This window comes from Pan troglodytes, chromosome 12 (genome assembly GCF_028858775.2).
Source record: "Pan troglodytes isolate AG18354 chromosome 12, NHGRI_mPanTro3-v2.0_pri, whole genome shotgun sequence".
NCBI lineage: Eukaryota > Metazoa > Chordata > Mammalia > Primates > Hominidae > Pan > Pan troglodytes.
The window spans coordinates 95,612,632-95,639,663 of NC_072410.2; the positions used below are offsets into that span (position 1 = coordinate 95,612,632).

The 27,032-nt window shown below is 51.3% G+C and overlaps 1 protein-coding gene across 2 annotated transcripts; it reads right to left on the bottom strand.

Moving 5' to 3' along the window:
• Positions 1–425: 425 nt before the first annotated feature.
• Positions 426–26,991, bottom strand: CAD (carbamoyl-phosphate synthetase 2, aspartate transcarbamylase, and dihydroorotase). 2 transcript variants are annotated; one of them, XM_009442188.5, is made up of 45 exons: positions 26,642–26,908; positions 26,259–26,398; positions 22,939–23,068; positions 21,951–22,093; positions 21,627–21,768; positions 21,251–21,422; positions 20,541–20,726; positions 20,260–20,372; positions 19,801–19,946; positions 19,415–19,546; positions 19,048–19,281; positions 18,334–18,555; positions 17,941–18,129; positions 17,564–17,688; positions 17,251–17,381; positions 12,628–12,740; positions 11,983–12,227; positions 11,513–11,759; positions 11,067–11,165; positions 10,671–10,895; positions 10,399–10,581; positions 9,981–10,199; positions 9,522–9,689; positions 8,778–8,960; positions 8,565–8,669; positions 7,675–7,914; positions 7,368–7,449; positions 6,661–6,827; positions 6,324–6,488; positions 6,023–6,154; positions 5,578–5,779; positions 4,978–5,168; positions 4,739–4,879; positions 4,412–4,513; positions 3,850–3,946; positions 3,594–3,644; positions 3,256–3,300; positions 2,984–3,153; positions 2,815–2,889; positions 2,088–2,300; positions 1,784–1,909; positions 1,436–1,591; positions 1,238–1,339; positions 916–1,010; positions 426–796 (listed from the first exon to the last, which is right to left on the bottom strand). In XM_009442188.5, the coding sequence occupies exons 1-45, from the start codon at positions 26,721–26,723 to the stop codon at positions 694–696; spliced, it is 6,729 nt and encodes a 2,242-aa protein (XP_009440463.1). In that variant the 5' UTR covers positions 26,724–26,908; the 3' UTR covers positions 426–693. The 2 variants fall into 2 exon arrangements, with proteins under 2 accessions (XP_009440463.1, XP_001155357.1); XM_001155357.5 differs by lacking the exon at positions 3,594–3,644 and having other exon boundaries at positions 26,642–26,991.
• Between the last annotated feature and the right edge of the window lie 41 nt (positions 26,992–27,032).

Genomic DNA, 27,032 nt, shown 5'->3' on the forward strand with positions numbered 1-27,032 from the left:
GGGTGGTTTTGAGAATGCAATGGCAGCCTTAGCCACTGGAGGAGGACTAACCACAAAGAGTGAGGAAGAGTCAAGGCCCGGCTTCAGACAGGCCGCAGTGCTCAGCCTTCCTTTTACCCTGATGAGTGTTCTCCCAGTGTCAGGAAGAGGGCAGAACTCTCTGTCAGGTCTTTGAGTCAACTGAATTGAGCAAGGAGGGCTGGACACCAGCCAGAGCCCCCAGGTAAGTGCTGGCATCAGCACGACACAGGACTCAGAGAGCACAGAGTTAACACGCTCCTGCCGAGTCCCAAAGAGTCACGAGTGTGAAAATACCGAGTGTGGGCACGCAGCCCTAGCCAGAGCCCTGCCTGGTGAGGCTGCTCTTATAATTTGGGAATCTGCTCAATTTTCTAAAAGAAAGCTCTGTTCTACTACACTCAGCATCAAGGGACAGCTCGGCTGTTTATTAAGTCAGTAGAAAAATGACTGTACAGGTTTAAGGTGCAGGAATGAAGATGGGGCAGACTGGGCCCCAGCATCTGAGGCCCCACCCCCATGCCAGAGAGCTCCAGTCCAGAGCCTGAAGTGTGGTCAGCACATGTGAGCTATCTGGATGTCCAGGAATATCTAAGTGTGCTGCCCCCGTAGGAGGCACTGGAATTCCTTGCCCAGCAGCTGGGCCTAAAGAGAAGAGGCTGAGGAAGCCAGGCCCTAGAAACGGCCCAGCACGGTGGCTAACAGAGCCATGCGGATGTACATGCCGTTCTCAGCCTGGCGGAAGTAGGCTGCGCGGGGATCCGAGTCCACTTCCACGCTGCAAAAAAAAAAAAAAAAAGGAAGTGTTATTGTGCAGCCCATGGATGACTTGTCCAGGACTAAGTCTCCTCCCCTCCACCAGCCCCGAGGCAGTCTCTGACTCTGATGCTGCACCACCTTATCTCGTTGACACGGGGCATCGGGTGCATCACCACCATCTTCTTCTTGGCCCGGGTCATGATGTGGGGAGTGAGGATGAACTGACCAAAGCACTGCAAGGCAGATGGGGTCCCCATTAGTGCCTTGGGGTAGGAGTGGCTACAGAGGACACAAGTCTGGGCTCCACTGGGGTCCCCTCCACACCCACATGCAGCTATGGCAATTGACAGATGTGAAGTTTAATAGCTCTGACCCAGCAGCCCTCAGCCCAGCCTTTCTGTCCTCATATCTGATGCCCTACGGCAGCAGCCCTGGCTTCTTCCTCAAGCCCAGCACTCACAGCTTCGTACTCCTGGGTAGAGCCAAATCGTTCCTTCTGGATTCGAGTCATGTAGAGCACATCGGTGTCAGGTAGCGCCTCCTCAATGCTCTCGAATTCCTCCTGGAGGTTGAGGAGAGCCATGGTGGATGCAGCGCTGGGCTCTGACTGCCCAACCCACATCTCCATGGCTTCCAGGCTGGGCTGTGAGGGTCTCACCTGCTTGGTGCCGCGGGAGGCCACAAAGGCCCGCACAGTGGGTGGCATGCGCAGGCTGGGAGGTGCCACATAGCGCAGGCTGACACGATACTGGGTGAGCAGGCAGGCCAGGGAATGTACTGTGCGTCCGTGCTTCAGGTCACCCACCATCGTGATCTAGGGGAGGAACCCAGTCACCACAGGGATCCCAGACTGAGTGCCCCCCGACATCATTTCCAAGCTTTTAAAAGCCTCTGGAGCAGAATGAAGGCCTCCTTGATGCAGCTGTCCTGGACCGGGGTAACCACTTCCTGCCTCCCTCTCTAGATCGTCCCCTGGCAGGGATCCAACCCCTGCCACCACCCTCACCGTCATGCCATTGACAGTTCCCAGCTCCTCACGGATGGTGAAGATGTCCAGCAGGGCCTGGGTGGGGTGCTCTCCGACCCCATCCCCAGCATTGATCACTGGCCTCCGGCAGTGCTTGGCGGCCAGCTGGAAAAAAGGGGAAAATCCTGTCTTTTGCAGCTCAGAGGCCCCCCAACTGCCAGTCCCCCTCTTCTGGGGTCCCCTCACTCATCTGGCCCAAAACACAGAAAACGTGGGCAGAAGGGTTCTCATGCCCCTGGGTCCAGCCTTCTTAACCCCATCTCAGTACCCAGGCTGGCCTCACCTCCACTGCTCCAGGCTGGGGGTGCCGGAGCACGACGACGTCGGCATAGCAGCTCATGGTCTGCACGGAGTCAGCCAGGGATTCGCCCTTCTGGACGGACGATGTGGCTTCCGAGAAGCTGAGCACAGCACCTCCCAGCCGGGCCATGGCTGCTGCAAAGGAGCTGCTGGTCCGTGTGCTCACTTCATAGAACATGGAGGCCATGACCTTCCCCTAGGGAAAGAGCAAGGTGGAAGGTGTACGTATGCGTGTCCACCCTGGGGAAACCCCAGGTAGGCACCACCACCCCAACTGACACTTGAGGGGTGCTGTGAGGACCCTTCTGCACCCAAACCTCCCCTGTGACCTGTCAGAGCCTTGACGTTTCCACCACTGGTGTCACTCTGAGCTAAAGGCTCTGCCTCCAGAAAACCACCCATCATTAAGTGTCTGAACGAGCTGGGAAAGGAGGACACACCCTAGCTCTCTCCCATGATTGCAGCAGCCCAGACCAGAAGACCCCACTAGTGGGGCGATGGTCTCATGCTCAGGGCCTCCCCAGCCAGCTAAATCCTGCTTTGGGGAGGGAAAACGTGGGAGAAGATCTACAGCAGCAGAGGGATGGACTAGCATAAGGGGACGGGATGGCAGCGGGAGGAAGACCCACTCTGACCACTGCGCGGCCCTGCACTGATGTGGCCCAAGGGCAGGCGATGGCCTGGACCCTACCCCCGGCCCTGATCCTGACCTTCAGGATGTCGAGGCTCCGCTCCTTCTGCACCATCATACGCAGTGTGTGTGCCACATTGAACAGGTGAGACATCTAAGAAAGAGCCCAAGTTAGCTAGAAAGGTCCTAGCCCCAGCTTTCCAAATCCTCAAAGCTCTGGGTGGTCCCATCCTCCCTGCCCCAGGCACCTGATCCTTGGTGAACTGCTGGACGGACAGGATATGTTGGCCCACTAATGAGTGCAGCAGGGGTGAGGTCTGGGGGTGCAGCAAGCCAGGGGTCCCCAGGTTCTGGGGAGATGCCTGTCTAGGTACTGGTGGTGGAGGGTAGCAGGTGCCATCAGGGGTTCCCATCAGCTCTGCAGTGAGGGATGGGGCAGAAAAGGCTGGTCAGAGGGTTCCTCCTACCAAGGCCAGATCAGAGGTCCCCGAGGTGAGTGTGTGTCAGGGTGGAGTCTCACCTGGCTCGGCTACCTTCCGAGAGGACTTCTCCTTTGGCTCCTCAGCTGCAAACAGGACAAGAGGACAGATATACATTTATGGCTGAGGTTTGGAAAGAAACCCCATATTCCCAGGAACTCTGAATCACAGTGTATGTGTTAAACCAATTCACAACACAGTAATATAGCAGGTTAGGGGAGGGCAGGGGACTGCAGCAGCTCTGGGGACAGACAGGTGGCTTCCCATGGGGCTGTGTTGTATGGGAGCAGTGGTGCCCTCCCGGGGCTCTCCCAGTTGGCAAAGGCATCCTAGGCAAGAGGAACGGCCAGACTCACACCAACCAACAACCTGGATTTACCCCACGCTCTGCTGCCCCGTGGGATCCCAGCTCCTGGGCGGAGGAACACAGCTGCCCACAACAAAAAAGGGCATGTGAGAAGCTGTGAGATGTCTACTCACACTGGGGAGACTTGTTTAGGCAAAGGATGGCACGGCAGATCAGACGAGGATAAAGGGATGGAGAGGAGGACATGTAAGTAGAGAAAGGCGAGGCACTGGGAAGAAGTGGATCCTGTCCCTACACAGTCTCTGAGTCACAGGAACCCCACTCTTACCTGGCAAACCTGGGTCGGAGGCTCGATGGATTCGGGGCGGCAGATGGAAGCGGCCATCAGGAAGCCCTGGGATGCCACGGCGGGGTCTTTCAGGTGTCTGGAGGGATAACGTTAGCCCAGAGTTTTTTTTTTTTTTTCTTTTGAGATGGAGTCTTGTTCTGTCGCTCAGGCTGGAGTGCAGTGGCGTGACCTTCTGGGTTCAAGCAATTCTCCTGCCTCAGCCTCCCAAGTAGCTGGGATTACAGATGTGCACCACCACGCCTGGCTAATTTTTTTATTTTTAGTAGAGATGGGGTTTCACCATGTTGGCTAGGCTGGTCTTAAACTCCTGACCTCAGATGATCCGCCTGCCTTGGCCTCCCAAAGTACTGGGATTACAAGCGTGAGCCACCACATCTGGCCTGGCCCAGCATTTTAAAAAAATAATTGACCCAACCCCACTTCAAATTCAGTCCCTCAAGAAAACCCCAATTGTTCCTGAACCACCAATGAAAATGTTCAAGCTGTTCATCCTGCCCTGAGACTAACACCTCCCAGCCCCCTAGCCCAGTAGTGTGGATACCGTGGTCATCTCACTGGTGGCAGGGGCTGAGGGTGGGAGCTGAGGAACAGCCCCCTGTGGCCACTTCCGTACATCCTGTCCATAGCCCGGGGGTACCAGAACCTGCAGGCAGAAGGCAGGGCACTCAGGAGGGAGCAGAGAGAACTCAGGTCCTAAAGGGGTAGATGTCAGCAAGGACAAAAAGCACCTTGGGGGAGCTGTGCCCCCAACCCCTGGTCCAGGGCAGTGGTGCACATAGTGGGACAGTGTAGATGTGCTGGGTAGGGAAGAAATGAACGTGGTGCAGAAGAGGGCACTACTGAGATCAGGCAGGGGCTACTTGCGTACCTGCCCATCGATATAGGCAACCTCCCCTCGCAAGACCACACGGCGGATGGTGCCCTTCACTTTCTGCCCTTCAAAAGGTGTCCAGTGGGCCTTGGAGAAGGGCATGTGGCTGGGGATTGTCCACTCATGCTCCAGATCCACCTGCCCAGAGGACATGGGTTATGCTAGGGAAAGGATCCCCAGAGAACATATCCTAGGGCTGGAGAGCCCCCCTCCTGCTCTGGGCCTCATCCCCACACCTCCACATAGGTGTCCTCCTGCGGGGGCAGGTGAAAGATGCGCCGAGGATTGTGGTGCAATCGCTGCAGCAGGTCGTCCAGGCTGAGCCGGCCCTCGCTTACAGCCGTCAGGAGTAGTGGCAGCATGGTCTCTAACCCTGGGAACCCAGGTGGGGGCCTGGACCCACACTTCTCCTCCAAGGTATGGGGAGCTGGGAGAAAGAAAGCCATTACCCTCAGGACCAATCACCTCCATGTCTAGGAAGTCACTCACACCCCAGGACTGCACTTCCAACAACCTCCTTATGCTCACTACCACTCCCAGTGCTCATTTTTTCTGGGAACTAGAAACAAGGGCAACAGGACTGCTGCCATCTTCTGGAGCCCACACTTTTACCCATGTATTCTTTCATTTGCAGTTCTACTCACTGGCTCATTCATTCTTTCAACAAGTATTTATCAGGCACCTATCACAGACCAGGTACCCTAGAGGCTAGGGTCCCATACGGATCAAGACCCTGTCCTAGTAGAGTCCTGAGGCCTGGCCTGCTTCCCATTTTCTTGCTAGGGCTGTCCCACAAGCCCCACTGGGCAGAGGAGGTACATGCTGGATTCTCTCACCATGGTCTGAGGCAAAGCAGTCGATGACAGCCATGTTCTCCCACAGGGCTTCCACATCCTGGCGGGAGCCAAGCTCAGGCCGGACCTCCCCCTTCCCAGGCCCCAGGCGCTCCAGGTCATCATGGCTTAGGAACAGGTGGTGGGGAGCCACCTCGCAGGTCACTGGCAAGCCCCGTGCCTTTGCAGCTTTAATTAGCAGGATCTGGGGAACAATGGGAAGATCCAGAAGAGGCACCACCCATATGCCTTGCCCTACACAAAGTCCCATTGGCCAACATCCCTGCTCAAAAAATGATGATGTAGACCTGCAAGGGTGCTGGCTCGAGACCCTCCTCCCGCTGTCTCCAGACTCTCCTCCTGCTGTCTCCTGCCCCTAAGGACTACCCTGACCTTTGGTGTTACTGGGAAAGCAACAGGGACAGCAGGATCTCAGGTGTACTCTTACCTCCTCCTTCCGTGCCACGTGACATATGTGCACTGAGCGCTGAGTGAGCTGAGCCACCATGAGGACAGCAGCCACGGTTTGCTGCTCCGCGTGAGCCACAATGGGGAGGTGGGAGGGCCATGTCTCGAAATGCTGGGAGCAGAAAGAACTGATGAAGGAGTGTGCAGAATCTCTGTGCTCATCAGAGCCCAGCGTCCCCAGGAGCTCCCCTGAATCCTCACTGCTACCAGCCCACTTAGGCAGGGGCCCACAAGCCAGGAGACACTGGGTGGTGGCCTCCTGCCACATTCACACTCCCTACCTCCATCCACTGGACCACGCTGTCCAGCCGCAGCTCAGAGAAGGTCTCATTGAGGTAAAGCTTCAGCCCGGCTGCAGACCCGGCCACGGTGCCCAAGGTTCCTGCATTTTCAGACGAGGCCCCAAGGAATAGCGCAAAGTCGCACCGGGCGCCAGCCTCTGCCAGCTGGAGAGGATACACAGAGGTAAGGCTCACTGGCACCCATGCCCACACAGGCTAGCCTGGCACCAGTGGCCTGGGCCCATAGGGCGGGGCAGAAGGAAAAGGGCTCAGGGAAGCAAGGGTGGCTGGTGGGGGCATATGGGTCTCCAATACCAGGAAGAGTGCAGTGGCTCACCTTCTGGGCCAGGGCCAGAGCAGGGGCGTCAATGATGGGGGGCCGGGTATTAGGCATGGCACACACCATGGTGATACCCCCAGCCAGGGCAGCGGCTGTGCCTGAAGCAAAGTCCTCCTTATGTGTCCCACCTGGTTCCCGCAGGTGCACATGGACATCAATCAATCCTGGGAGAAAATGGAAGCAGCAAGATTACAGGAAGATTCAGAAATAGGAAGGGTGAGCTGGACATGGTGGCTCACGCCTGTAATCCTAGCACTTTGGGAGGCCGAGGTGGGCAGATCACCTGAGATCAGGAGTTCGAGACCAACCTGACCAACATGGTGAAACCCCGTCTCTACTAAAAACACAAAAATTAGCCTGGTGTGGTAGCACACGCCTGTAATCCTAGCTACTTGGGAGGCTGAGGCAGGAAAATCGCTTGAACCTGGGAGGCGGAGGTTGCAGTGAGCCGATATCACACCACTGCACTCCAACCTGGGCGATGGAGTAAGACTCTGTCTCAAAAAAAAAAAAAAAATTCCTCAGACAAGGCCACTGTGGACACTGTGGATTAAAGAATGAAAGAGTGAGAAACATTCTGGGGTCTTCACAGTCTGTGCAGTCCAGGACAAAGAGTGGGCCCCCCAGCCATCCTTCACCACACTGCAGGTCTCTATGCCAGGGGCTGCCAGTGTTCAGAAGCCAAGTTCTCCCCAAAGACTTACCCGGCAGTCGCACAAGCTTTTGGGAGGTCATACAGTCAACATGCACCTTCAAAGGAGGGGCTGGCCCGATCTGGCCTAGGGCCTGCAAGTGGAAAGCAGTCAGCTTTAAGGGAAGGGTGATCCTGGGAGTTGTAGGGAGAGATGTGGTTTTCCCATAAACCAGGCTCTGCACACTCTATACCCACCATCTCTCCCTCTGTAGCCACAAAGCTTTATTACTAGCATGGCTGTTCCATACTCACTCCTCCCTCTTTCTTCTTCCCATCAACACTGGCAGTCTCCCTCCCAGCACATGGGTCTCAGTTACCTCCACAAAGAGTTTGGTGCACTTGATATCGATGATTAGGGGCACGGAGAAGTCAGCGGCCAAGCGTCGGGTGCGGTAGCCCTTGGTGACAAAGGAAGAGAGACGCCGGCCCCCAGCTCCACGCATTGACAGGTTAATCACCAGCTCAAAGTTTTTCTCAGCTAGCTGCTCCAGGATGCTCCGCTGTGGTGGGCACTCACCATCCACAGCCTCCTCAAAGTGCCAGTCCACAGCTGTTACCTGCCAACCCGGAGTCAAGGTCAGGGCCAAGCTGAGTCTGGCAGCGGTCAGGAAGGCTAGCCTTAAGGGAGAGGAGCTGGCCCAGGAGCCCATGATGAGGAGACTGAGGACCCATAGGGTGGGCACCGAGGGCTGCCTCTATTTGATACTGGCAAAGTGTATTTCTTGGCAGGAAAGATATCTACACTAAGTAAGATGGGTTACCAAGGACTAGGTGCAGTATGAGCTCACACACATGTACACAGAGAAAATCCTGGAAGGAAAAATATAAGAACAGTGGTACAGAGATTTTAAGAGACTTTTCTCTTTGCTTCCTGTGTATTCTGCTTTCTGCATGGAATATAGCTTACTAGTATAACAGTAATAATAAAAGCAGGGGAATAGGAGATAATTCTTTGTTTTTTTTTTTTTTTTTTTGAGACAGCATCTCACTGTTTCCCAAGCTGGAGTGCAATGGTGCACTCACTGCACACTCGCAGCTCACTGCAGCCTCTACCTCGTGGGCTCAAGAGATTCTCCTGCCTTAGCCTCCTGAGTATCTGGGACTACAGGCATATGCCACCGTGCCCAGCCCAGATAATTCTTTGGTGCAGTATTTTCACCCCCTTGGGGAAGGGCAGCAGTGGGGTAGGTTGCCAGAGTTCCTGCACCTTGACGCCATGCTCAGTGTAGAAGTCAGCTGTGCCGAGACTGGCATAGAGACTGTAGCCCAGGCTCTCCAGTAGCCGCACAGTTGGGAGCAGCTCACTTTTGTTCTGAAACCAAACAGAAGGATGAAATTGTTTTCTTCCTGTCTTCCATTTCAAGGTCAGCCCTGGCCCAGGGAGCCACGGCCCTCGGGAAGCCCTCCTGGATTCTGATACCTTATAGCTGCCAATGGTCAGCAGGATATTCTTCTTGGGGATCTTAAAGCCAGTGCTTAGCATGGCCTTGAGGTATGCCTCACAGCGGCTCTCCCCAAAGCCAGCCACCTCCCCAGTACTGGTCATTTCCACACCCAACACCACGTCAGCACCCGCCAAGCGGGAGAAGGAGAACTGAGGCACCTAAAGGGGTGGGAGGGAAGAGAGAGGGCCAAGGTGTGAGAGGACCTCCTCCCTCACCAGCAGACGGACACAGTACCCTGTTCTTGATCCCATCTGAATGGCAGGGTCAGCCTGCCCTCTCTGTGTGCCCTCCTGCTTTCCAAACGTACTTGGGGTCATCCCTCAGCTTCTGCTTAGGATGTGCCCTTGCAAATAAAAAACCTTAACCATCCTTCAAAACTCAATTCAAATAGCACCCCTTCGCTCAAGCCTTCCCAGATCACCCCTTTTGGAAGCAGCACCTCCTGTCTCTTGAACTCCTGCAGCATTCTGTTTACAGGTCAAATATGTAGTTTTACCACGGACTGTTCTATACCAAAGCTTTTTTGGGGATCCAACTTCTCTTCCCTCCCATTACCATCAAGTAAGCTCTTAAGGGACAATGACCACCTCATTACCCCCACGATCCGGCAATGCCTTGCAGTCAGTGCCTGGTTTACATGCTGACTGACAACTCTGTGTGGTGAGTGAACTCTCTCCTGCTATTTTTCTGCTAACCCCAAGGGTTTCGATATTCCTTACCTTTACTCCCACGACTCCAGAACCAGTCATTAGCCCCACAGGTTCCACTTCTTCCCCCATGATGACCCGCGTGGCCAAGGCTACTAGGTCCACACCCAGTGTCTTGGAAACGAAGGGGAAGGAGCGAGAGACACGTACGTTGCATTCAATAACTTTCAGCTGGTCATCCTGGGGCAGAGAAGACTGGTCAGGCCTTCTGCAGGTTGGCCTTGCTGACACTATCTATAGGCCTAGACTCTTCCTCTCAGTCCTCAGCTCTGGGGGATCAGACTGAGCAGGGTTCAGGGTGACTGACTGTCATAAGCCCCAACACCATGAGCTCTAGCTACAGCCCTTTCCCTCCAGCTTCCCTGCCTACTTGGATGAAGGCAGGAGACAGTGCAGGGCTTCATGGCACTGTGGCCAGCACACAACATGCAAGAGCTGTGGCCCTTTAGTTCTTTCCTTTAGCCTTATTACCTTGGCAATGAGCTGCAGATTGAAGGGTCCTGTGACCTGTAGCTCCTGGCCCACAGCATGCACAATGGCTTTGATCCGCTCCAGGGTTTTGGCAGTGATATCTTGTGGGGGGGTCACCAGCGTCGCATCACCTGAATGCACACCTGCATTCTCCACATGCTCAGAGATGGCGATGGCTGCCACCACACCATCAGAGGCCACGGCATCCACGTCAATCTCCTAGCGGGGGGACACAGACAGTGGGACATAGGGCCACTTTCTTCTCTCACCTACTCTAGGATTGTCTCTTCCTTCAACGAGCCCCACATAGCCCACTGTTCCCAGCCCTGGTGCCTATGATTCTGCTGGACCAGAGAAGGAAGTCTCCTCCAGGGCTGGCAGCATGCCCTCAGAGACTTCACTGTCTGCAGCCTCCCACCTTAGCCTCCTGGATGAACTTGGAGATGACCACGGGATGCTCTTTGGAGACGGCTGCTGCGCTGCTCAGGAAGCGCTCCAGGTCTCCATCCGTGTAGGCCACATTCATAGCAGCACCGCTCAGCACATAGGAGGGGCGCACCACACAGGGGTACCCCACGGTCTGGCAGAATTGGCGAGCAGACTACAGGAGGCAGGGAGCTTAGCTGAGTTGTTCACACTTACCCCCAAGCATCATCCAGCCTCCGGGTAACCCACCAGGTCCCAGCCCACCTCGAGGTCACTGAGCTCCCTCCACTGAGGCTGGCTGATACCAATGGTGTCAAGGAGCCGGGAAAACTTGAAACGGTTCTCAGCCGAGTCAATGGCTTCAGGGGAGGTGCCCAGCACCCGGCACTGCTGCCGATGCAACGCCATGGCCATGTTGTTGGGCAGCTGTCCACCCATGGATAGGATCACACCTTCAGGGTTCTCGAGCTCATAGATGTCCATCACCACCTACGTTGCAGGGGGAGAAACAAGTGGTGGCAGCAAAAGAGGGCAGGAATCTGAGCCTTCCTGCTCACTGCTTCCCTCAGCCGCCACCAAGTTTCAAAGAATCTTAGGTCAGCCAGCTGTTCTACTCGACCCTGGCCACCCAAGCTACCAGGAAGCCTCCATCTCCCTCACCTCAAAAGAGATCTCATCAAAGTAGAGTCGATCACACATGTCATAGTCGGTGCTGACTGTCTCTGGGTTATAGTTCACCATGATGGTCTTATATCCCATCTGCAAGAGGGAGGGGAAGGGTACTTAGCAGTCAGGTGGGAGGAAAATCGTGGAGAAAATCGTGGAGAAACTAAGCCAAAGCCCCTACTTCAGAGACTGCCAGCACAGCTTCCTCTGAAAGAGCTGTACAGGACCCCTGCCTTGGGAGGGAAGGAGGTACAAAGTGTTGGGGAAGAGATTCATGTACCGTGTGGGGCATGAGAGATGGCCTAAAAGGACCCCCACCCCAAAGCTCTATGACCAAAGTAAGGGATGGCAATTAATAGGAAATGCCAGGATTAGTGCCAAGCAATTGCTAGAGATGAACAGAATAGCAAGGAAACTGGAAAGAAAATGAACTCTCTGACCTTTCGGAGCTGCTGGATGCAGCCTACAGCACACCAGTCAAATTCAACGCTAGAGCCAATACGGTAGACGCCAGAGCCAAGGACTAGGACATGAGGTGTTCGAAAGGTGAGGTCATGGGTGGTGCCCCAATACGTTAGGTATAGGTAATTTGTCTGGGCTGGCCACTCAGCTGCAACTGTGTCAATCTGTTTCACTGCTGGACAGATCCCCAGTTCCTGACGCAGCTTGCGAACAGCCAGCTCTGTGCTAAAATAGAAAAAGGGTCTGAAACACAGGCCCAGAGAGTAGGGTACAGACTGATAGAGGGTTGAGACCCCAGGGCACAGATGAGAGGAAATATCCTTGGAACCAAGGTCAGAAGCCTCTAAAGCTCTCCCACACTCTCCTTCCTCCCTCCCAAGGGTCCCTCACTGATACAAAGGTTCTGCCCCACATTTCCCAGCCAGAAGCTCTCATTGCCACCTCTGACCTCAGAACTGCAAGGGCAATCTGTTTGTCTGAGAAGCCAAGACACTTGGCCTGTTGCAGCAGGTCTGGCGGCAAAGGCTGTCCACGGTGTTGTTCTAGCAGCTGGGCATGTGCGATGATACGCTTCATTCGGTGCAGGAACCAGCGGTCGATGCGTGTGAGCTCATACAGGCGGTCCACTGAATAACCAGCCCACAAAGCAGCTGCCACCACAAAAATCCGCTTATCTGTTGGAGTCTCCAACTCCTGATAGAAAGGGGGTAGACAGACAGAAGCTACTGCCAGCCCATCTAAAAGCCTGAGCGTTAAGTAGCTGCCCTTGTCTCAGGAAGGGGAAACTGTACACCAGAGCACAGGCTGTGTAACTGCAAAAACCTGGATACCAATCCTGGGTCTACCTCTCATTGGCTATGTGGCTTTGAGTAATTTCTATAACCTATGTCTCAGTTTCCTCATCTGTAAAAACAAGTCTAGTAATACACCCTTGCGTGCTAATGAGACATCTCAAAATTCTCAGCAAAGTGGAAACAAAGCAAATGTCCAATGATGACTGCTGCTACTGTTACTGGTAACAAGCTCATGGTCTGGGGGCGATGAGAAGCAGGGTCTATTTTAGGGGTATTGCCAGGGGAGGGGAGCTACTTACCATATCGCTGACTGGTTTCACTGTGTGATCAAAGCCCACACAGTTCTCATCCACCATGCGCAGGGCCTTCTGGAAGGCCTCCTCAAATGAACGCCCAATGCCCATGACTTCACCTGGAAGAACAGAATGGAAGGAATGAAGGTGTGGAGGTGGAAGGGGTGGGAAGAAGGCACTGCCCATAATGCTTATGGTTTATAGTCAAGACTCTGGGAGATTCTCAAGGCAAGTCACATGATGGTGGGATTCACGGTGTTTCACAACTAAGAAATCTTAATGGCCGGGCGCAGTGGCTCACGCCTGTAATCCCAGCACTTTGGGAGGCTGAGGCGGAAGGATCACGAGGTCAGGAGATCGAGACCATCCTGGCTAACATGGTGAAACCCCGTCTCTACTAAAAATACAAAAAAATTAGCCGGGAGTGGTGGCGGACGCCTGTAGCCCCAGCTACTCCAGAGGCTGAGGCAGGAAAATGGCGTGAACCCGGGAGGTGGAGCTTGTAGTGAGCAGCGATCGCACCATTGCACTCCAGCCCGGGGAACAAAGCGAGACTCCGTCTCAAACAAAACAAAACAAACAAACAAACAAACAAAAAGAAATCTTAACTTATAGCTCTTTTCCCTGCTATTTTCATGGATAAGCTCAGGCTTTGTGCTTATTAATGAATATGGAATCAATATGCCTAAAACGGGCATGGGGATACTGGAATATATCCCCATACACTGGATACTGGAAGTTTATCACAGTGGCCCAAACCACTGATGGCTGTCCAGTTATTGGGTTTGATTTATTCACATAATCATAACACCAACTGGAATTCTTTAAAACTTTTTTAAAAAGTGTAGATAATAGGAAGATGATCCCTACTACTCATCCATGCAGAGCAAATCACATTTACAACAATCATTTTAGAGTTTCTCTTTCTGGACTTTTCTTCATAGGTTCATAGGTTTTTTTTTTTTTTTTTTTTTTTAGATGGACTTTCGCTCTTGTTGCCCAGGCTGGAATGCAATGGCATGGTCTCGACTCACTGCAACCTCTGCTTCCTGGGTTCAAGAGATTCTCCTGCCTCAGCCTCCTGAGTAGCTGTGATTACAGGTGCGTGTCACCATGTCTGGCTAATTAGAGACGGGATTTCACCATGTTGGCCAAGCTGGTCTCAAACTCCTGACCCCATGATCCACCCGCCTCGGCCTCCCAAAGTGCTGGGGTTACAGGCGTGAGCCACCGTGCCGGGCCCTTCATAGGTATGTTTTACATATGATCACAGCATACATATAATTTCCATCCTGTGTTTTTTCCTCATCATACATTTTCCCACATTGCCACGTGGCCTCATCAACACCAACTTAATTCTTTCTTGAGACGGAGTTTCTCTCATCACCCAGGCTGGACTGCAATGGCATGATCTCAGCTCAGTGTAACCTGTGCCTCCTGGGTTCTCCTGCCTCAGCCTCCCAAGTAGCTGGGATTACAGGCACCTGCCACCATGCCTGGGTAATTTTTGTATTTTTAGTAGAGACGGGGTTTCACCATGTTGGCCAGGCTGGTCTCGAACTCTCAACCTCAGGTGATCCACCTGCCTCGGCCTCCCAAAGTGCTGGGATTACAGGCGTGTGCCACTGCGCCCAGCCAACTAACTTAATTCTTATATGATCTGCCATAATTTAACTGCTAACTGAAGGACATTTAGCTTTTTTTTTTTTTTTTTTTCCTGAGACGTAGTCTCACTGTGTTGCCCAGGCTGGAGTCAGTGGTGCAATCTCAGCTCACTGCAACCTCTGCTTCCTGAGGTCAAGCGATTCTCCTGCCTCAGCCTCCTCAGTAGCTGGGACTACAGGTGCGTGCCACCATGCCTAGCTAATTTTTGTATATTTTCTAGAGATGGGGTTTCACCATATTGGCCAGGCTAGTCTCAAACTCCTGACCTCATGATATGCCCACCTCACCCTCCCAAAGTGCTGGGATTACAGGCATGAGCCACCGCGCCCGGCCCATTTCACTTTTAAGTGTTTACAATTAGGCAGTCCTGGTGGCTCTCACCTGTAATCCAACACTTTGGAAGGCTGAGGCAGAAGGATCACCTAAGGCAGATTGAGACCAGCCTGCACAACATAGTGAGACCTCCCTCTCTACAAAAAATAATTAAAAAAAAAAAAAAATTAGCAAGGTGTGGTGGTGTACACCTGTAGTCTCACTCCTCAGAAGGATGGGGTGGGAGATTACTTAAGCCTAGGAGATCCAAGCTGCAGTGAGCTAAGTCACACCATTGCACTCCACCCTGGGTGACAGAATAAAACTCCGTATTAAAAAAAAAGTTTTCATAATTATAAGTGAGGCTGTGATGTTTTCTTTCTTTTTTAACGAGACAGGGTCGGCCGGGCATGGTGACTCATGCCTGTAATCCCAGCACTTTGGGAGGCCGAGGCAGGCGGATCACGAGGTTAAGAGATCGAGACCATCCTGAGCAATATGATGAAACCCCCGTCTCTACTAAAAATACAAAAATTAGCTGGGCGTGGTTGTGCGCACCTGTAGTCCCAGCTACTCAGGAGGCTGAGGCAGGCGAATCGCTTGAACCTGGGAGGCAGAGGTTGCAGTGAGCCGAGATAGCACCACTGCACTCCAGCCTGGCGACAGAGGAAGACTCTGCCTCAAAAAAAAAAAAAAAAAAGAAAAGAAAAAAGAGACAGGGTCTCGGCCAGGCGGCACAGTGGCCTGTAATCCCAGCACTTTGGGAGGCCAAGGTGGGTGGATCACCTGAGCACGGGCGTTCAAGACCAGCCTGATCAACAGGGAGAAACCCTGTCTCTATTAAAATACAAAATTAGCCAGGCGTGATGGCACATGCCTGTAATCCCAGTTACTCTGGAGGCTGAGACAGGAGAATCACTTGAACCCAGGAGGCAGAGATTGTGGTGAGCCGAGATCACACCATTGCACTACAGCCTGGGCAACAAGAATGAAAATCCGTCTCAAACAAACAAACAAACAAGCAAAAAAGACAGGGTCTTAGCCTGGCACCCAGGCTGGAACGCAGTGGTACAATCACAGCTCACTGCAACCTTGAACTCGTGGGCTCAAGCGATCCTCCCACCTGAGCTTTCCAAAGTGCTGGGATTAATTACAACCACCGTGCCTGGACTGGATATGATGTTTTCTGTTTTGGATAATCTCCTTAGGATAAATTTCCAGATATGTAGAGGCAATAGGTAACACAAATTTTATAGCCCTTGATGAGTACGAATAACTTTATAGAAGTCTGTGCTTCATAATACAAAGTTTAAGCAACCTTCTAAGAAGTGGGCATAAACAGTGTCTCATTTAACTAGATTTCTATTTACTAATGAGAGGAACCGTCTTTTCTCTAGGTTTGCTTATTGATTTCTTCTTCTGTAAAGTTTTGTTCATCTCCTCTGACTATTTACTCTAGGGGCTTAAGTATTTCTTACCAAGTGTATTTTTCTATTTACAATCCTAACATTTACATTTCTTTAAAAAAGTTTTAAAAACACTACGATGTTAACAGTAGTGTGACTGATTTTGTTCAATTTCTTTGTAACTGTGGTTGTAAGACTTTTTATTTTGAGATTTGTTAAAAAAGGAGAAGCCTTTTTTCTAGGCATACACATATGCCTAGAAATGTATGCAGTCGTAGATGCACGGCTGAATTATGCAGTCGCAGATACACGGTCAAATTAATCAATCTCTGTAAGGCAAGATTACAGGTGACTATTGTTCTTTGGTTAAACTGTCTTTCCTCGTTTTCCATGATTCATGTTTCTTACTTGTATAATAAAAGTTACAAAAAGTTACCAAAGAAGACCACATTCCAAGAATACTTGAACAGATGTAAAACAATTAAATGTCTCATCTAGGAACCAATCTTTCATTGGCCTATTTTCAATCCACTTCTTTTTGCCACAATTTAATTATGGCTTCATTCCCATGTTTATTCTAATTTTCATATAACAGAGATTCATCTCCAGAAGGAAAAAATTGGCAGTCTTGCAGAATTTCTAAAAATTCTGAAATAATATCTGAGCTTAGACTTTGTTTAAAGGCCACTACTGCTCTAAATGGAAATCTGGAGCACCACAAAATGCTCTTATCCATCAGGCTGGTGGCGCTGTGTCTGGTACACGTATATTTTTGTTTTGGTTGAAATGTGTTAGAGGACGGTCTTCCGCAACTAAAGGGATACCACAAAGAAACATACTAACTCAATTCTAACATGCTCTGCCACTGCTGGGTAATGTTACGGCCATTCATCATTCACTAATAAATTTCCTTGTTACCAAAAAGGTTTATGATGCCCTGCTCTGATGTAAACATCATACTAAAAAAAAAGGTCATTTAGTGACCAAAGCACAAAGTGCCAGAGGAGGAGATACTGCAAAAATGAGATGAGATAGTCTGATGGCTTGCACCTATCCCAGAGATTCTGTATTCCAACACAGATTTCCAGATGCCTCCCCAACTCCTGACAAGGACTATAATCTAAGTTTGAAATGTCTCAAGCACCTGCTCCCATAGGACGTAAAAGGCCATGCCAGGGAACTCTTGACATTTAAGATTCTTGGTCATGGTGGGGCCCCATGGGGGTGCCCAGGGCATGAGTCTCACCAACGCTCTTCATGCAGCTCCCAATCTTTGTGCTGACTCGCAGGAACTTGCTAAGGTCCCATCGAGGAATCTTCACCACACAATAATCCAGGCTGGGTTCAAAGGCTGCTGTACCCCCTGTCACAGAGTTCCTGGGGTCCAGCAGGTGGGATGCCAGAAGGACAGTGAAGGAAGCATAAAGGGTGAGCTTCCGGATAGCTCTTTCCATTCCCACAAATCCAGGCCAATGTCCTTTTCATATTCCCTGTCCCATCAATATTTTCCTCAGCCCCCGACCCACTTCCCCACTGTGATATCTCCCTCATCCTCGTACCTGAGCTCAGGCAAAGGGATGCCCAATGCTAGCTTGGCTGCCACATAAGCCAGTGGATAACCTGTGGCCTTACTGGCCAGGGCAGAGCTGCGAGAGAGCCTGGCATTCACTTCAATGATGTAATACTGCAAAGAAGGAGAATAAAGTCACTGGCCTAGAAGACCCTGTCTAGGAGAGGTCTCAGAAAGGAGAGAAAATAAGCCCTCCCCATAGGATGGCTAGCAAAAGGGCCCTCTCTAAGGCCCAACCCTAGTAAAGAAGATTCCAGCTTCTACTCCAGGGACTGTAAGCCCAAAAGACCTCAACCTCAAGGGCCAAAAATTATGCAAGAAGAGGGGGTAACAACTAGACTATCAGTTCCAGGGCCTAGAGCTTACCTGCTCAGACTCAGGGTTCAAGGCATACTGCACATTGCACTCCCCAACAATTCCCAGGTGCTGGGTCACCTTGATAGCTGTCTGCCTCAGGAGCTGATACTCCCTGTCATTCAGTGTCTGGCTAGGGGCCACCACTATGGACTCACCAGTGTGGATGCCCAGTGGGTCCAAGTTCTCCATGTTACACACCTGTGAAGGGGGGTGCCATGGAGGTCACTGCCAAGCAGAGTCAGGAGAGGCAGAAGGCTGCACCCCAGGGTCCTGTTACCTCTGGGGCTGCACCTAACCTGGGTCTGAGGGACATACAACTCGCAAAGACCTTGACCTGGGCCTCTGCTCTTCCAAAAGCTCATCCTGCCTGACACGACTCCCACCCTTCCCCCATTCACTCACCGTGACACAGTTGCCATAGGCGTCTCTCACCACCTCGTACTCAATCTCCTTCCATCCCTTCAGAGACTTGTCTACTAGCACTTGGCTGGTATGGGCAAAAGCTGGGGCCACGAGAGCAGAGAGCTCCTCCCTGTTAGAGGCAAAGCCAGAGCCCAGGCCACCCAGGGCAAAGGCTGCACGCACTAGCACAGGGTACCCCAGCCGTTCAGCGGCTGCCTGGGCCTGCAATGAGTGGAAGAGATGAACAAACAGGTTATTTCCTGCTGTCCAAGGCGTGCCTGACCCACATAAAAAAAGATATAAAGAAAATAACATGGCTGGGCATAGTGGCTCACGCCTGTAACCCCAGCAATTTGGGAGGCCGAGGGGGGGGTGGATCACCTGAGGTCAGGAGTTCGAGATCAGCCTGACCAACATGGAGAAACCCCATCTCTACTAAAAATACAAAATTAGCTGGGCATGGTGGCGCATGCCAGTAATCCCAGCTACTCAGGAAGCTGAGGCAGGAGAGTCGCTTGAATCTGGGAGGTGGAGGTTATGATGAGCCGAGATCACGCCACTGTACTCCAGCCTGCGCAACAAGAGTGAAACTCCGTCTCAAAAAAAAAAAAAAAAAAAAAGGAAAGAAAATTAAAAAAAAAAAAAAAAAAGAAAGAAAATAACACTACCAAAAAAAACACCACCATTCTTCCTTTACTCAAACACCCCTCCAACCTGTTCAAGAGAATTTGCTGCCTCGCTCGGGGCCACATGCTCTCCGATCTCTGCCATTCTGGCAGCAAAGGCTCGTCGATCCTCGGTCAGCTCAATGGTCTCCACTGGTGTGCCCAGGACCCGGACCCCATACCGAGCCAGCACCCCGGCCTTGGTCAGCTCCACACCACAGTTCAGAGCAGTCTGGCCCCCAAAAGTCAGTAACACACCATCGGGGCGTTCATTGCGTATCACCTGAGGATGGAGAGGGGAGTTACAGGCATCAGAACCTTGTGGGTAGAGAGGCAATCAAAGTTTAATAACCCAGAGTGACCACTGGGCCCCCCTGCCCAGTCCTCTTTTCATTCCAGCCTTGCCCCAGTCATACCTGGGTTACATAATGAGGTGTTATGGGAAGAAAATAGACCTTGTCGGCCAGCCCCTGGGAGGTCTGCACTGTGGCAATATTGGGGTTGATCAGCAACGTCTGGATGTTTTCCTCCTTCAGGGCCTTAATTGCCTAAAAGGACAAGAATGGCATCTCAGCCTCTGCTGAAGAAGCAAAATTGCAAACAGCCTTAGAGTAGCATTCTCCTCTTCTTTCCCTCCCTGTACTCTTGGCCCCTAATAATTGACTTCTATTTCTTACTACATCTTTCTCCACATTCCCCAAATCTGGTTCATTTCCTCCCTGCAACCTTAGCCCTTCTCCTTAAGACCCTTTCCATTCTTGAGGGTCACACACCCAGAAGGGTGGGGAGGAACATGCCTCACCTGAGAGCCCGAGTAGTCAAATTCTCCAGCTTGGCCAATGGAGAGGCCCCCTGAGCCCAGGATCAGAACCTTTCGTGGTGGTGGAAGTCCAGAGCCGGGAGTGGGAATCCCAGGGGGACAGAGGCGCTCAGTCAGCCGCTCTCTAACTGGAAGCAAAGAAGGTCGTAGAATGTTAGAGCTGAGCTGGACCCAAGAGGTCAACTGGATTAGCTCCCTCGCTTTCAGAAGAGTCTAGAGCAAATTATGCACCTCAGGAGGAGCAGAGAGAGGACCAGAACCCAGGACCCTGGAGTTCCTTTCAACAGAAGCTTAAACGGTATCTTGGGTTGGTTGCCACCCATCCCCAATCCCCTTAACCTCCTAGACAACTAGGAGTTGCCCAGGGCATGTCCACCTTATGCCCATCCTGGAGCCAACCCTGTTCTTAGGTCCACAACCCAGTTCTACTCAGGATCTTACCTGTCTGGCCCCCAGGGTTCCCAGCTGTGGCCTCTTTCACAGTTTCCAGAAAGATATCGAAAAGCAGTTCCATATCTGAAGGGCCAGCTTGGTGCTCTGGGTGAAACTGGACACTATTGAAGAGATTGCATCATGAAAACCATCATGGTCCCTGGCATGACACTGGCAGCCTCGAGGTGGGTAGTGGGACAGGGGACTTGGATCCACTGCCGTGCTTTACTTTTCCATCATCAAGGCCCACAGGGCTTCAAAGTTTCACAGACCCAGTCAACCAGGCTCACCTGAAGAAAGGCAAGCTGTTGTGCACAATGCCTTCATTGGAACCATCATTGGCGTTGGTGAAGAGAGGAGCCCAGTCTGCTGGCAGTGAGTCTGTCTCCACAGCAAACCCATGGTTCTGGGATGTCAGAAAGCAGCGCCCAGAGCCCACCAACAAGCAGGGCTGGTTATGGCCTCGGTTCCCATATCTGGAGGTAGAAGCATGCCGAGTCACAGGCCCTGCTCACCCTCTCTTCACTACTGAACCTACCCCAGCTCTCACTGATCTCCTGTTCTCAGTAGCCTCGCTCCTGTTTCCTTTTTGGTTTTTTTTTTTTTTTGAGACGTAGTCTCCCTCTGTTTCCCGGGCTGGAGGGCAATGGCATGATCTCCGCTCACTGCAACCTCCGCCTCCCAGGTTCAAGCGATTCTCCTGCCTCAGCCTCCGGAGTAGCTGGGATTACAGGCGCACACCACCATGGCTGGCCAACTTTTGTATTTTTAGTAGAGACAGGGTTTCACCATGTTGGCCAGGCTGGTCTCGAACTCCTGACCTCCAGTGATCCGCCCACCTTGGCCTCCCAAAGTGCTGGGATTACAGGTGGGAGCCACCTCACCTGCAACCCCCCGCTCCTATTTCAACACGAATAAACACCAACTCTCTTCTCATTCCTGAGACACCCCACCCCTCATGCCACAAGTATGGGCCCCTTCTGCTCCCCACAAGTCCCACCTCATCTTGTAAGTCTTGGCCCCAATGGCTAAGGCCAATAGCTGGTGTCCCAGGCAGATCCCAAAGACAGGTCGGGGATTAGGCTCAGATAAAACACGGCTCAGTGTGGATACGACACTGGGATAGGAGGCAGGGTCACCAGGCCCATTACTTAAGAAGAGACCCTCATACTCTGGAGTGGGCAGAAAAGATGACATCAAAATCAGTATTTAAATTACAGAAGACACACCTGCAGCCCCCCAGCCCATGAGAGTGTTAAGTCCCAATGTCTATCTTCTTCACTGCAACTCCTACTGACTTTTAGCAATTGGACCAAGGGATAGATCTTCCACCCAAGCTGCTTGTCTGAGGCCCTGAACAGGCCCCAGCTACTCACCTTGGCTGTCTAGTGCATGGTCCCAGGGTACCACAGTGACCTCAGCCCCACGCTGGCAGAGGCATCGGATCTGATTATACTTGAGGCCACAGTCCAAAGCAAGGATCCGAGGGGCACCCCCTGTATTGAATACCCGTGGAGTCTGAGAAATAGACGAATAAAGGGCAACAGTTGGCAGCTGTGCTCAGTGGGTATAAGATATACCTGCACCAACTCCTACCTTCAAAGCCTCCTTTGATTCTCTCCTGTGTTCACCCCCCAATTGTGGGCAGAATATAACTACTGTGCTAGAGCTTGCAACACTCTCCCACTCTACCTCTGTACCTTAATGGAGACCTCTGGTACCAGGGGGCGGGCATTGGGGTCCAAGAATGGCAGGGATGAAGGTTCTGTTCCATTCTGGACCAGCTTCCCCAGCAGAGACCCCTGTTCCCGCAACTTCTTGGTCAGCTCCCGAGTGTCTACTCCTGTCAAAATAGCACAGTCTTAGGGATCACATTCCCACAACTCAGTCATCTGTGAGGTTAGACTTCCAGAAGCACTTCCATTCCAGAGCCCCAGTCACACACAGCTATTCTATGTGCATCAAAATCCTGGGCCATTGTGACAGAAGTATACTACCATGAAGTATTCCTGCCAAAAATATCACATCTGAATTGAACAACTCTAAATCTATCCATTTATAGAAAATAATATAAAGGGAAAAAAAGAATACGCTAAGTAACACTACGGGAGTGTAACCAAGTAAGTGCAGACTATGGGATACTAGATACGGGAAAAATGACCTGTTTTCAAATAGGTTACAAGGTCCACAGATTAAGAGACTTATCAACCAAATGCAATGCATGAACCCTGTTTAGAGCGAGATTCAAATGAACAGTAAAAAAAAAAAAAAAAAAAAAAAAATTGGGAAATTTTAAACATTGCCTGGACACTTGTATTAGGGAATTATTAATTTTTTTAGTGTATGACGTTATTATGATCATGTTTTTTAAAGATTCCTTTTGCATAGATATTGAACTATTTGTAGATGAAATGATATGATGTCTGAGATTTGCATCAAAATAATTCAGTGGTGGTGATGAAATAAGATTAGCCCTAAGCTGATGATTATGGAAGGTGGGAGTTCCTTCCTGTGTTGGAAATTTTCTTTCTGAGTGATAGTTCAATTCTTTCTCCCAGCCCAACTCCAATCTAAACCTTCCAACTATCACAATCTTAGAGTCAGGTCCCAGCAGATTACAGAAACCTTGATTCTTTCCATCCAGGCATGCTGTGCTCTGCCCAAATATGCCCCTGCTTGCCACCATACCTTGCAAGCCAGGGATGCCATGCTGCTGCAGCCACTCATGCAGGGTGCGGGTGGCACTCCAGTGGCTGGGAGTAGGACAGCACTCTCCCACTACCAGTGCTGCTACGTGGATGCCCGAGGATTCAAACCACTGTAGATGGAAAGAGATTGTGAGAAGCCTCAGGCCAAGTTATTTCTTTGCAGCATTTTCCCGATTGTGTGGCCACAGACCCTATATTCAGCCACATTGAATGGCCTTCAATATACCAAACTTTTGGTGCTTTTGCATAGATATTTCCATTTACCAACAACGCTCTCTCCTATACGAAACACAACCCACAGGCCCAGGGTGCCCCGATGATCACTGAAAATGACATTTTCCTTTTTATTTATTTATTATTTTTTTTGAGACAGAGTCTCACTCTGTCACCCAGGCTGCAATGCAGTGGCGACATCTAAGCTCACTGCAACCTCTGCCTCCCAGATTCAAGCAATTCTCTTGCTTTAGCCTCCCGAGTAGCTGGGACTACAGGCGCCCGCCACCACGCCCGGCTAATTTTTTGTATTTTTAGTAGAGACGGGGTTTCACCATGTTAGCCAGGATGGTCTCAGATCTCCTGACCTTGTGATCTGCCCACCTCAGCCTCCCAAAGTGCTGGGATTACAGGAGTGAGCCATCGCACCTAGCCATTCCTTTTTTTTTTTTTTGAGACAGGGTCTTGCTGTTATCCAGGCTGGAGTGCAGAGTGCAGTGGCGCAAATACACGGTTCACTACAGCCTCAATCTCCTGGGCTCAAGTGATTCTCCCACCTCAGACTCCTGAGTATTTGGGACCACAGGTGTGGATCATCACACCTGGCTAATTTTTTGAATTTTTTGTAGTGACAGGGTCTCACCATGTTGCCAGGCTGCTCTCAAACTTCCTGGGCTCAAGCGATCCCCCCACCTCAGCCTTCCAAAGTGCTGGGATTACAAGTCATGAGCTACCGTGCCCCGCCTCTTTCTTCCTTTATCTAAAACTGAAATCACAAATCCCTTCTCTGTGGAGCCCCTCCCACTCACCCAATACAGCTTGTGCCTCCATCTTAGAGCTGTTTTAATACTTTATTTCCTCTCTTGCTATTTACGTCATATGATGAATATGTATTTGTGTCTTTGTCACGAAACAGAGAACTCAAGAGCAAGGCACATGGTGTCAGTCAGACATTTATTGAGGTGCAGGCATTGCAAAAGATGCTGAGAAAAGAGCAATGAGCAAAAAAAGATGAGGTTCCTGTCTTCATGATGTTTATTTCTGACTTAGGGAGCTAGAAAACAAGATAACACCCATATAAATATTAATTATAGAGTGTGATTAAAAACTGAGTAAGATAGGGAGGTACAAAATACATTACCAAATAAAAAACAGAGGTTCAGGGCACAATACTAAGCATGCCTCCCAAACTTCATTTGGGATTATTTAAAAAAGAAAAGGCCAGGCGCGGTGGCTCACGCCTGTAATCCCAGCGCTTTGGGAGGCCGAGGTGGGCAGATCACCTGTGATCGGGAGTTCAAAACCAGCCTGACCAACATGGAGAAACCCTGTCTCTACTAAAAATACAAAATTAGCTGGGAATGGTAGCCCATGCATGTAATCCCAGCTACTCGGGAGGCTGAGGTGGGAGAATAGCTTGAACCCGGGAGGCGGAGGTTGCAGTGAGCCAAGGTTGCACCATTGCACTCCAACCTGAGCAACAAGAAAGAAACTCTACCTCAAAGCAAAATAAAAATAAAAAAAAATTAAATAAAAAAACATAACATACCAGCCTGGGCAATGTGACAATACCCGGTCTCTACAAAAAATACAAAAAAAGTAGCCAGGCATGGTGGCAGGTGCCTGTAGTCCCAGCTACTTGGGGGTTGAGGTGGGAGGACTACTTGAGCTCAGGCGGCAGAAGCTGCAGTGAGCCATGATTATGCCACTGCACTCCAGCCTGGGTGACAAAGTGAGACCTTGTCCCCCCCAAAAAAAACCCCATAAACTTGTTACTCAATAGATAAGCATTTAATAGCTACACAGAAACAGAAAGTTTATGTGGGAGGGATCAGCATATTTAAACTGCATTCAGCTGGGTGATGAACAGTTTAAGGAACCTGCATTCTGAGACTGTCCAGGGATCTGAAGGATAGTTTGGCAGAACCCTCCCTGGCCAGGTGGAATAATCCATTTATATGTGCGAGTGGCTCCAAGAGGCCTTTCCCACCCTGATCCTAATCAGGCCTCAATTTTGTAGTTTTATAAACTCAATTTTGTCAGTGTGCCTAGAGTTGACAAAGGTGATGACTGACAAAGGTTAACCAAATTCACAAGAATTCACTATCAACTAGAATGCAGTGTATTTATAGGTTTGTGATGAACCTAGAAATTCTTTTCCAGGAAGAACAACATGTACGTCCTCTATCCGGAGCTCGCTCTCCCCAGCGTCAGGGTGGCTGGGAAGGCAAATTAAGAATTAAAGGCTTACACCTGCAGTGAGGCCAAACAAATTTTGAGAGATACTACTCTAGGCCAGATTGACTTCCTCTATTACCTTAATTACTCTATGTTGGGTTTTTTTTAATGCTTGAACTGTCAAGAGGGCAACTTAGTTTCCAAATTTCAGAGGTGAAGGAATAGGGGAAACCTCACTGTAGGAAGAAACTCAGTTTTCTCACCTAGAGGTAAGAACACAACTGAAAAGCAGAAAATCAGACGAGGCCATGTCAGTAGGTCTAGAAGATAATGTCACTGGTTTTGTAGGTAAATTGGCACTCACTGTCACAGAGAAGTATGTGACCCTAGTTTCCAGTCTCTTTCCACTAATTTATGTAGTCCTAAAAAGCACTGCTCCCATCTGACTCTGCTGCTAAAAAAAAACCTTCAATGGATCCTTTACCAAACTAAGCTGACTCTGCTTTGGCTTCAGGTCCCTCCATGCCCACCGGATTTAACTTATCTGCAGGCTTTTTTCTCATGACTTCTGCATGCCTAACAAGTTGGACAAGGCTGTTCCCTTACACCTCTTTTACTTCTCCTTGATCCATGCCTTCACTACATACAGAATGCTTTCAGCTATACTGGAGCCTTGATGCCCTTAACAAAGGCGGTAGCTTTTTCCTGAGGCCTCCAACACTCTGTGCCTCCCAAGGCACTTAACAACCCCTAACTACAGTTACTAGTGATCTTAGTCCTTGACTTTATCACTTCAGTGGGTATGTTTTCTGCAGGATGCCCAGCAGGGTGTCAACGTCTCCTACTTCACTAATAGTTAACAATTACTGACTTGAAAAGGAATGTAGAGAAAGCACTGGGTGTGGCTACCTTGCAGAGACCGAACTCATCCATTTCATCTGGGGGGATGCCATAGTTGCCGATCAGAGGATAGGTGAGCACTAAGATCTGTGCCTTGTAGGAGGGATCAGTGAGGGCCTCGGGGTAGCCGACCATGCCGGTTTGAAACACTGCAAGAAAGAAGCAGGGCTGGGCTCCGGTAGGGCACCCTTCAGAACACTCCCCGCGCGACGAGCACGCCCCAGTGGAGGCTGCCTTGGTCGCGAGTGGTTTATGGCGCTGGGGCCCATGGGCACCGAATGGGGGAAGGGGGTACGCTGGCGGGAAAATGGCGGGGTCTGGACGGGGAAGGTTGGGAGGAGAGGCGCATCACAGAGTGGGATAAGGTCTGCAGCCTAACCGGGCTTGCTTACCCACTTCCCCGGCAGTCGACACGGCGGCCCCAAAGGGCTGGCCCCGCAGGACCGACCCGTCCTCCAACACTAGGGCCGCCATGGGAAGGGAGCTCAGAGGCGGGGGCGAGTACGGAGAAGCGGGAAGGACTGCAAACTCCACTGGAACCACGTGAGGACGGCGCGCCGGAGTCGGTCCACGTGGCTAACGGCGCGGGGCGCTGGAGAGAAGCCGGGCGCGGCAGCGTAGGAGCCTCCGGCGCGCTTGGCGGCAGCAGCAGAGACTGCGGCGGCGCGGACACAGGCGGCGTGAGGGGCGGGGCCGGGCACGTAAGGGGCGGGGTCCGCGGAGCCACGGGGAGTGGGCCCCCGTGGTCTCCGCACTGCAAAACCGGGGGAAACCTGAAAAAAG